The 11,684-nt window shown below is 57.2% G+C and overlaps 1 protein-coding gene across 1 annotated transcript in view; it reads right to left on the minus strand.

Annotated features, from left to right (window-relative positions):
• Positions 1 to 11,684, minus strand: part of itgb5 (integrin subunit beta 5) — a gene marked incomplete in the record, with an annotated part of 87,981 nt that overhangs the window by 45,565 nt on the left and 30,732 nt on the right. Inside the window, 4 exon segments of the mRNA NM_001142232.1 lie at positions 241 to 341; positions 502 to 724; positions 7,952 to 8,384; positions 10,432 to 10,566. Of these exon segments, the coding sequence (NP_001135704.1) occupies positions 241 to 341; positions 502 to 724; positions 7,952 to 8,384; positions 10,432 to 10,566 (892 nt within the window).

Genomic DNA, 11,684 nt, shown 5'->3' on the forward strand with positions numbered 1-11,684 from the left:
AGGCGCACGTTAGAGCTCCATATAAACAAGTCCCTCCCTTCCCTTAGCTGCTGCCGATGTCTCAGGTTTACTGGTAAAGAGGAGTTCATTATACACAAACCAGATCTGCTCCTTTAAAGGAAAGGGGGGGGCCCACATATTTTACCCCAAGTCCTATTTCCCCCTCCCTCGTGGCCTTTCAGCCAAGTCACTGCCAGTATATGCCCCCCCCCCTTACTTGGGGCCCCGCTCGCTACTCACCCAGCTCTTCCACTGTGACGATCTCGTCCTTGCAGAGCTTCTGGCAGGTTTGATTGTCAGCGAGTTGCCCAGTTTGGTACAGGCGACATTCAATGCAGTCCCTGGAATGAGAGCGACTATTAGGGGGCGGCTCACAGGGGACTGGCCGGGGGGGCACATTGGGGGGCAGCCCTGCACTCGGCTTAGACATACAGTGTAGTTGCCCCCTCTGTGGCTCGTTACAGTTCAGCAATGCAGACCGGACAATGACTGGGAAAGTACCTTTTGGTTCCGCAGGCGTCGGGGCAGGTGGGGCACTTCTCGCAAGTCTCTCCGAAAGCCCCCGGCTCAATGCACTGACACCTCCCGCACACGCAGTTGCCCTTCCCGCTGCACATCTGCCCGTCATCAGAGAGGCAAGTGGCGGTCTCTATGGTGCAGTTACAGTTGTCACCGATGTACCCGGCGTGGCACTTGCACTCCCCGCAGTCACACTCGCCGTGCCCTGAGCGACACAAACGCAATGAGAGCCAACGGCGGGCAGTGGCCCCTATAGCCAACGGCGGGCAGTGGCCCCTATAGCCAACGTCGGGCAGTGGCCCCTATAGCCAACGGCGGGCAGTGGCCCCTATAGCCAACGGCGGGCAGGTGCGCCCCTATAGCCAACGGCGGGCAGTGGCCCCTATAGCCAACGGCGGGCAGTGGCCCCTATAGCCAACGGCGGGCAGTGGCCCCTATAGCCAACGGCGCTGGCAGTTGGCCGCTCTATACCAAACGGCGGGCAGTGGCCCCTATAACCAACGGCGGGCAGTGGCCCCTATAGCCAACGGCGGGCAGTGGCCCCTATAGCCAACGGCGGGCAGTGGCCCCTATAGCCAACGTTGGGCAGTGGCCCCTATTGCCAACGGCAGGCAGTAGCCCCTATAGCCAACGGCGGGCAGTGGCCCCTACAGCCCCCGTATCAGCCACGTACACCCACGGATTGCAGCCATTAGGCACAAGGCAGGTCGGGTCAGACAGTTGTTGGGGCCAAACAAACATGACTTTTTTAACATCTGGGCCAGGTTCTGGGGTTAAACAGACATTACTGGGTCAGGTTCTGGGGTTATACAGACATTACTGGGCCAGCAGGTTCTGGGGTTATACAGACATTACTGGGCCAGAACAAGGTTTTCTGGGGTTATACAGACATTACATTGGGTCAGGTTCTGGGGTTATTACAGACATTACTGGGGCAGCAGGTTCTGGGGTTATACAGACATTACTGGGCGCCAGGTTCTTGGTGTATACAGCATTTACTGCGCGCCAGCAAGTTCGGGGTTATACAGACATTACCTGGGTCAGCGTTCTGGGGTTATACAGACATACTGGGCCAGCAGGTTCTGGGGTTATACAGACATTAACTGGGCCAGGTTCTGGGGTTATACAAGACGATTATGGGTCCAGGGTTCTGGCGGGTATCAGAACATTACTGCGGCCAGCAGGTTCTGGGCGTTATACAGACATTGACTGAGCCAGCAGGTTTCTGGGTTATACAGACATTACTGGGCCAAGCAGTTCTGGGGGTTTATACAGACAATTACTGGGATCAGGCTGTTCTGGGTTATTACAGAAACATTACTGGGCCAGCAGTCTGGGGTTATACCAGACATTACTGGGCAGCAGGTTCTGGGGTTAGACAGACATACTGGGCAGCAGGTTCTGGGGTTATACAGACATTACTGGTGCCAGCAGGTTCTGGCGTATACAGACATATGGGTTCAGGTTCTGGAGTTATACAGACATTACTGGAGCCAGCAGGTTCTGGGTTATACAGACATTACTGGTGCCAGCAGGTTCTGGGTGTATACAGACAATTACTGGAGCCAGCAGTTGCTTTGGGTTATTACAGACATTACTGCGGCCAGCAGGTTCTGGGGTTATACAGACATTACTGGGCCAGCAGGTTCTGGGGTTATACAGACATTATGGTGTCAGGTTCTGGGGTTATACAGGACCATTCTGGGCCAGCAGGTTCTGGGGTGTATACAGACATTACTGGGCCAGGGTCTGGAGGTTTATACAGCACATTACTGGGCCAGCAGTCCTGCGGGTTATAACAGACATTACTGCGGCCAGCAGGTCTGGGGTTATACAGACATTACTGGGCCAGCCGTTCTGCGGTATACAGAACATTACTGGCGCCAGCAAGTTCTGGGGTTATACAGACATTTACTGGCCAGCAGGTCTGGGGTTTATACAGAACATTACTGGGCCAGGTTCTGGGGTATACAGACATTACTGGCGTCAGCAGTGTTCTCGGGGTTATTACAGACATTACTGGGCCAGCAGGTTCTGGGGTTATACAGACATTACTGGGCCAGCAGGTTCTGGGGTTATACAGACATTACTGGGCCAGCAGGTTCTGGGGTTATACAGACATTACTGGGCCAGCAGGTTCTGGGGTTATACAGACATTACTGGGCCAGCAGGTTCTGGGGTTATACAGACATGACTGGACCCTGTGTGAGTTTAGGTTCCGGCACAGACAGACATCGGATCGGAACGAATGACACACAGGGGGGGAGGGGCGACCCAGTCGGGACGTTTGACCACAAAGCGGTTCCTATGACCAAGTGCAAAACAAACTGCAGACAAACATGGGTCACATGATGCTTTCCCGTGAGTTCCCCCATTGTTCTTTTTGAAAGCGGGGGGGGGGGGGGCCCCCCCGGGGGGGGGTGGGGGGCGGCTCTTGGCCAGAAAAGTTGCTTTTTTTAGCCCTTTGCTCGGAGAATGAGGTCTCTCCCATTTGCTGGGGGGGGGTTAAACAGGAACAACACAAGAAACCTCCCCCCCCCCCAGCCCAGAATGGTGCCCCCCCTAAAGCTCAGCTTTGTATCCAACAGCCAATGGAGTGCGCACACCGTATCCCTGTCAGTTCTGGGGCCGGTCGGGTCTGGGGGGGTGGTCGGGGGGGGGGGGGTCGGGTCAGACAGTTGTTGGGGCCAAACAAACGTGACTTTATGTCTCTGAACATCTGGGGCCAGAAAACCCCTCCCACTCTCTCCCAGCGGCCAAACTCCTCCCCCTGGGCTTATGTTTCCTTCATATCCCTGTATTACCCCCCTGAACTGCCCCCACGCCCTGTAAAATTTACCCCCTGGCATGACTGCCCCCACCCCTGATATTACCCCCCTCTGGAACTGCCCCCACCCCATGTATACCCCCTGAACTGCCCCCACCCCTGTATTCACCCCCCTGAACTCCCCCCACCCCTGTATTACCCCCCTGAACTTCCCCACCCTGTATTTACCCCCTGAACTGCCCCCACCCCCCTTTTTGTATTACCCCCTGAACTGCCCCCACCCCTGTATTACCCTCACTGAACTGCCCCCACCCCTGCTATTACCCCCCTGTAACTGGCCCCCACCCCTGTATTACCCCCCCTGAACTGCCCCCACCCCTGATACCCCCCTGATCTGCCCCCACCACGGGAACACACACCCTACTGCCCCGGACACACACCCTACGTGCCCCGACACACACCCTACTTGCCCCCGGACACACACCCTACTGCCCCCGGACACACACCCTACTGCCCCAGGACAGCCACGGACGCCTACTGCCCCCGGACACGACAACCCTCTGCCCCAGACACACACCCCTACTGCCCGGCGACACACACCCTGCTGCCCCAGGACACCACACCCTACTGCCCAGGACACACACCCTACTGCCCCCGGACACACACCCTGACTGCCCCCGGACACACACCCTACTGCCCCGGACAACAACACCCTACTGCCCCAGGACACACACCCTGCTGCCCCAGGGACACACACCCTGCTGTCCCATGGACACACACCCTACTGCCCCAGGACACACACCCTACTCCCAGCCGGGGCACACACGCCTACTGCCCCAGACACCACACCCTACTGCCCAGGACACCACACCCTACTGCCCCAGGACACACACCCTACTGCCCCCAAGACACCACCACCTACTGCCCCCAGGACACACACCCTACTGGCCCAGGACACCATCACCCTTACTGCCCCGGACACACACCCTGCTGCCCCCGCGACACAAAACCTACTGCCCCAGGACACACACCCTACTGCCCCGGACACACACCCTGCCTTTGCCCCAGCGACACACACCCTACTGCCCCAGGACACACACCCTACTGCCCCCGACACACACCCTGCTGCCCCAGATACACACCCTACTGGCCCAGGACACACACACCTTACTGCCCCCAGGACACAGCAACCCACTGCCCCAGGACACACACCCTACTGCCCCAGGGCCCACACCCGCTGCCCCAGGACACACACCCGCTGCCCCCGGACACACCACCCTACTGCCCCGGACACACACCCGGCTGCCCAGACACCACACCCTACTGCCCCAGACACACACCCTACCTTGCCCCAGGACCCACACACCCTACTGCCCCAGGACCACACACCACCTACTGCCCCAGGGACACACACCCTACTGGCCCAGGACACACACCCTACTGCCCCAGGACACACACCCTACTGCCCCAGGACACACACCCTACTGCCCCAGGACACACACCCTGCTGCCCCAGGACACACACCCTACTGCCCCAGGACACACACCCTACTGCCCCAGGACACACACCCTACTGCCCCAGGACACACACCCTGCTGCCCCAGGACACACACCCTACTGCCCCAGGAACACACACCCTGCTTGCCCCAGGACACACACCCTTGCTGCCCCAAGGACACGAGCACCCTACTGCCCAGGACACACACCCTATGCCCCAGGACACACACCCTGACTGCCCATGACACACACCTGCTGCCCCAGGACACACACCCGCATGCCCACAGACACACACCTCGTGCCCCAGGACACACACCCTGCTGCCCCAGACCTACCACCACCCTGCTGCCCCAGACCACACACCCACTGCCCCAGGACACACACCCTACTGCCCCAGGACACACCACCCTTACTGCCCCAGGACACACACCCTTCTGCCCCAGGACACACACCCTACTGCCCCAGGGCCCAGCTCGCGGTTCCGGCATCAGGGGCTGGAACTACATGGCCCAATCAGCTTGGTTTGTGATTGGCTGTCAGTACTGAGGGAACCAATGGCTGCAATGCCTGTGGCCCTGGGCTGAGGGCCCCTTAGGGACCCCCGCATTAAATACCTGGGGCTTTTGTTTGTGCGGCTAGTGGGACCCATGGACTCACCCCCCCCCCCCTCTACTGGGCCGGGGGGTCACACCCCCAAGGCCACTGGCCCCTCCCACCCAGGAATGCGAGCGACTGCGGTTTTGTTCCGTGAGAATCACAACAAACTGAGCTCAGTCCGTCACCCGCCATGAACCCCCCCAGGAATGTAACGGGGGGGCAAATAGCTCCTCACTGACCCAAACAAAGGGAGTGGGGTGGGCAGCCCCCCCAGCACCGACATTCAGCCTTGTGTGGGTCCAACAGAACATTCTGTGTATCTGTATTATACATAGGGGCTGGGGGGGGGAGCTGCCATACTGCTGAGCAAAGTCCAACAGAACATTCTGTGTATCTGTATTATACATAGGGGCTGGGGGGGGAGCTGCCATACTGCTGAGCAAAGTCCAACAGAACATTCTGTGTATCTGTATTATACATAGGGCGCTGGGGGGAGCTTTGCCATACTGCTGAGCAAAGGTCCAACAGAACATTCTGTGTATCTGTTATTATACATAGGGGCTGGGCGGGAGCTTGCCAAGCTGCTGAGGCAAAGTCCAACAGAACATTCTGTGTATCTGTATTATACATAGGGGCTGGGGGGGGGGGAGCTGCCATACTGCTGAGCAAAGTCCAACAGAAACATTTCTGTGTATCTGCGATTATACATAGGGGCTGGGGGGGGGAGCGCCCATACTTGCTGAGCAAAAGTTCCCAATACATTCTGTGGTGTATCTGTATTATACATAGGGGCTGGGGGGGAGCTGCCATACTGCTGAGCAAAGTCCAACAGAACATCCTGTGGTATCTGTATTATACATAGGGGCTGGGGGGAGCTGCCATTGCTGCAGCAAAGTCCAACAGAACATTCTGTGTATCTGTATTATACATAGGGGCTGGGGCGGGGGAGCTGCCATACTGCTGAGCAAAGTCCAACAGAACATTCTGTGTATCTGATATATACATAAGGGGCTGGGGGGGAGCTGCCATACTGCTGAGCAAAGGTCCAACAGAACATTCTGTGTATCTGTATTATACATAGGGGCTGGGGGGGGGAGCTGCCATACTGCTGAGCAAAGTCCAACAGAACATTTCTGTGTATCTCTATTTATACATAGGGGCTGCGGGGGGGAGCTGCCATACTGCTGAGCAAAGTCCAACAGAAATCTGTGATTATACATAGGGGCTGGGGGGGGAGCTGCCATACTGCTGAGCAAAGTCCAACAGAACATTCTGTGTATCTGTATTATACATAGGGGCTGGGGGGGGAGCTGCCATACTGCTGAGCAAAGTCCAACAGAACATTCTGTGTATCTGTATTATACATAGGGGCTGTGGGGGGAGCTGCCATACTGCTGAGCAAAGTCCAACAGAACATTCTGTGTATCTGTATTATACATAGGGGCTGGGGGGGGAGCTGCCATACTGCTGAAGCAAGTCCAACAGAACATTCTGTGTATCTGTATTATACATAGGGGCTGGGGGGGGAGCTGCCATACTGCTGAGCAAAAGTCCAACAGAACATTCTGTGTATCTGTATTATACATAGGGGCTGGGGGGGAGCTGCCATACTGCTGAGCAAAGTCCAACAGAACATTCTGTGTATCTGTATTATACATAGGGGCTGGGGGGGGGAAGCTGCCATACTGCTGAGCAAAGTCCAACAGAACATTCTGTTGATCTGTATTATACATAGGGGCTGGGGGGGGGAGCTGCCATACTGCTGAACAAAGTCCAACAGAACATTCTGTGTATCTGTATTATACATAGGGGCTGGGGGCGGAGCTGCCATACTGCTGAGCAAAGTCCAACAGAACATTCTGTGTATCTGTATTATACATAGGGGCTGGGGGGAGCTGCCATACTGCTGAACAAAGTCCAACAGAACATTCTGTGTATCTGTATTATACATAGGGGCTAGGGGGGGGGGAGCTGCCATACTGCTGATGCAAAGTCCAACAGAACATTCTGTGTATCTGTATTATACATAGGTGCTGGGGGGGAGCTGCCATACTGCTGAGCAAAGTCCAACAGAACATTCTGTGTATCTGTATTATACATAGGGCTGGGGGGGGGGAGCTGCCATACTGCTGAACAAAGTCCAACAGAACATTCTGTGTATCTGTATTATACATAGGGGCTGGGGGGGGGGAGCTGCCATACTGCTGAGCAAAGTCCAACAGAACATTCTGTGTATCTGTATTATACATAGGGGCTCGGGGGGGGAGCTGCCATACTGCTGAGCAAAGTCAACAGAACATTCTGTGTATCTGTATTATACATAGGGGCTGGGGGGGGAGCTGCCATACTGCTGAGCAAAGTCCAACAGAACATTCTGTGTATCTGTATTATACATAGGGGCTGGGGGGGAGCTGCCATACTGCTGAACAAAGTCCAACAGAACATTCTGTGTATCTGTATCGATGCATAAGGGCTGGGGTGGTGGAAGATGGGCGGGGGCTGGGTGGGAGTGGGCGGGGGCTGGGGTGGAGTGGGCGGGGGCTGGGTGGGAGTGGGCGGGGCCGTCACTCACCTGAGCACAGGGCGCCCTTGTACCTGGCGCAGGAGAAGTCGTCGCATTGGCAGAAGGAGCCGCTAATGAGGCCGAATTCGCTCTGGTAACAGACGCACAGGCCGCACAGGCACCGCCCCCGCCCGTTACACACGGTTTTGCCCTCGGCCTCCCGGCAGGTGTTCTGGGTGACGTCGCTGCTAAGCTCCTCCTCCCCGCACTGACAGCGGCCCCCCAGGAAGCCCGCCTCACACTCACACACCCCGCAGGTGTAGGTCCCATTGCCGCTGCACTTGCTGCTCGCTGGCTCCCCCTGCTGGGCGCAGCTGCAACTGCAGTTATAGGTGACGGTCACCTCCAGGGAGTCGCGGAACCCAACCGGTTTGATGGTGAAGGTTTGTTCCGTGCCCGGGGGGGGGCAGCTCCGGGCCTCTACCGACACCTCAAATGATACCTGTGGGGGGAGCAGGGGGGGGGTTAAACGAGGGGGTACAAACTGTGGCCTTTATATTCTACACTACAACTCCCACAATCCTCTTGGAAACAAAACCAGAGTACAGCAAACTCCACCGGCTCCTACATATACAGATATACGGGCACTGGTTATGCCTCCATGGGGGGTATTTGTTAGCGCTTGGGGTACAGCACTGCTGCCCGGAGAGGCATTGGCCTGACTGGGAGAGAGAGAAATAAGGAGAGTTTCCCTTCAGGTTCTGGGGCAGCAGGGGGCGCCATTAGTCCCAGTTCCAGGGAGGGGGGCAATTATCCATCATTACTGGCACCGCAGTATCTTTCCGCCCAGAGAAGGTCCAGCCCGGACATGAGATCATGTAAAGCCCCCACTCCCACTCCCACTCACCCTCCCAACTCCCACTCACCCTCCCAACTCCCACTCACCCTCCCAGCAGCCCCAACTCCCACTCACCCTCCCAACTCCCACTCACCCTCCCAGCAGCCCCAACTCCCACTCACCCTCCCAACTCCACTCACCCTCCCAACTCCCACTCACCCTCCAGCAGCCCCAACTCCCACTCACCCTCCCAACTCCCACTCACCCTCCCAGCAGCCCCAACTCCCACTCACCCTACCCAACTCCCACTCACCCTCCCAACTCCCACTCACCCTCCCAGCAGCCCCAACTCCCACTCACCCTCCCAACTCCCACTCACCCTCCCAGCAGCCCCAACTCCCACTTACCCTCCCAACTCCACTCACCCCCAGCAGCCCCAACTTCCCACTCCACCCTCCCAACTCCCACTCACCCTCCCAGCAGCCCCAACTCCCGCTCACCCTCCCAGGCAGCCTTCAACTCCCACTCACCCTCCCAACTCCCACTCACCCTCCCAACTCCCACTCACCCTCCCCAACTCCCACTCACTCCTCTCAACTCCCACTCACCCTCTCAACTCCCACTCACCCTTCCCGGGCAGCCCCAACTCCCACTCACCCTCCAGCAGCCCCAACTCCCGCTCACTCCTCAGCCAGCCTCAACTCCCACTCACCCTCCCAACTCCCACTCACCCTCTCAACTCCCACTCACCTCCCGGCAGCCCCAACTCCCACTCACCCTCCCAGCAGCCTCAACTCCCACTCACGCCCCAACTCCCACTCACCCTCCCAACTCCCCACTCACCCTCTCAACTCACCCTCCGCAGCCCCAACTCCCACTCACCCTCCCAACTCCCACTCACCCTCCCAACTCCCACTCACCCTCTCAACTCCCACTCACCCTCCCGGCAGCCCCAACTCACACTCACCCTCCCAACTCCCACTCACCCTCCGGCAGCCCCAACTCCCACTCACCCTCCCAACTTCCACTCACCTCCCAGCAGCCCCAACTCCCACTCACCCTCCCAGCAGCCCCAACTCCCACTCACCCTCCCAGCAGCCCCCCAACTCTCAGCCCGGGACCCTGTGACAGAGGGGCAGTTGGCACAGTAAGGGTTGGGGCGCTGCTGGACTCTATCAGCCAATCAGGCAGCTTTTGGCCCAGAGACCCCGAGTGCAGGAACCCGAGTGTCCCCCAGGGGAATCTTACAAACACACTGGGCCGGTACCGCTGAGCCTTCAAACCCAGATGCACCGGTTCCCCTCACAGAAACTTGGCGGTGCCGGGGGGGGGGGCAGAAGCTTTTATAAACCACCACACTGACAGCAGGGCCTGGGGGGGTATTTATTGCAGGGGGGAGACCTCTGGGGACCCAGTGCCGTATGACTGACCCACACACCATTTTATTCGGCATAAAGGTAAAATCGCTCAGAAGCCAAATATTCCCCCCCCCCCCCCCCCCCCCCCCACCCCCCCCCCCCTCCCCCCCCCCCCCCCCCCCCCCCCCCCCCCCCCCCAAGCCAAATGGTTTCACTCAGTCCCTTAAAGGGGAACTTTACTACAGACATTTGGTTACTGAGCAAAGACAGTGGTTTCCTGCCCGGTGGGAATTTAAAGGCACAGTACATTTATTTTGTGTGTCTGGCACCGAGCTCTAACGCAGGGAACTTACCGTGTCGCCAATTTTCAGGTCTCCGCACTTCTTGACCCCCGGGTGGGAGGAGCCATCCTGACAGGTAGCGGTGAAACTCAGACTCAGGTCCTCGGGGCTCTCCGACACCGTCAGTTCCACCTTGGAGCGAATGTTCTGCGGCACAGAGAGAGCATTAGTGGGAGTCTATGGGTGCCCATAGGAGAGAGCATTAGTGGGAGTCTATGGGTGCCCATAGGAGAGAGCATTAGTGGGAGTCTATGGGTGCCCATAGGAGAGAGCATTAGTGGGAGTCTATGGGTGCCCATAGGAGAGAGCATTAGTGGGAGTCTATGGGTGCCCATAGGAGAGAGCATTAGTGGGGAGTTCTATTGGGTGCCATAGGAGAGAACATTAGTGGAGTCTATGGTGCCCATAGGAAAGCATAGTGGAGGTTCTAATGGGTGCCCATAGGAGAGAGCATTAGTGGGAGTCTATGGGTGCCCATAGGAGAGAGCATTAGTGGGAGTCTATGGGTGCCCATAGGAGAGAGCATTAGTGGGAGTCTATGGGTGCCCATAGGAGAAGGGCCCAAAATTTAGGGTTGGGGGGGAGTCTATGGGTGCCCATAGGAGGAGTCATTATTGGAGTCTATGGTTCCCATTAGGGTGAGCAAATCATTTAGTGGGATTCTTATGGGTGCCCATAGGAGAGAGCATTCATTGGGAGTCTATGGGTGCCCATAGGAGAGAGCATATTGGGAGGCTATGGGTGCCATAGGGTGAAAGCATTATTGCGGAGTTATGGAGTGCCATAGGAGAGAGCATTATTGGAGCTTATGGGTGCCCATAGTTGAGGGCATATTGTGTAGTCTATGGGTGCCCATAGGAACGAGAACACTATTGTGAGGTCTATGGGTGCCCATAGGAGAGAACATTGGGAGTCTATGGGTGCCCATAGGAGAGAGCATTATTGGGAGTCTATGGGTGCCCATAGGAGAGAACATTGGGAGGCTATGGGTGCCCATAGGAGGAGCAACATTGGGAGTCTATGGGTGCCCATAGGAGAGAGCATTATTGGGATCTATGGGTGCCCATAGGGAGAGCATTATTGGGAGTACTATGGGTTGCCCATAGGAGTGGAGAGCATTATTTGGAGCATGGGTGCCCATAGGGAGAGAGCAATGGAGTCTAATGGCGGCCCATAGGAGAGAGCATTATTGGAGTCTATGGGTGGCCCATAGGAGAGAGCATTATTGGGAGGTCTATGGCGTGCCCATAGGAGAGAGGCATTAA

The sequence above is a fragment of the Xenopus tropicalis genome, chromosome 9, assembly GCF_000004195.4.
Source record: "Xenopus tropicalis strain Nigerian chromosome 9, UCB_Xtro_10.0, whole genome shotgun sequence".
Taxonomy (NCBI): Eukaryota; Metazoa; Chordata; class Amphibia; order Anura; family Pipidae; genus Xenopus; species Xenopus tropicalis.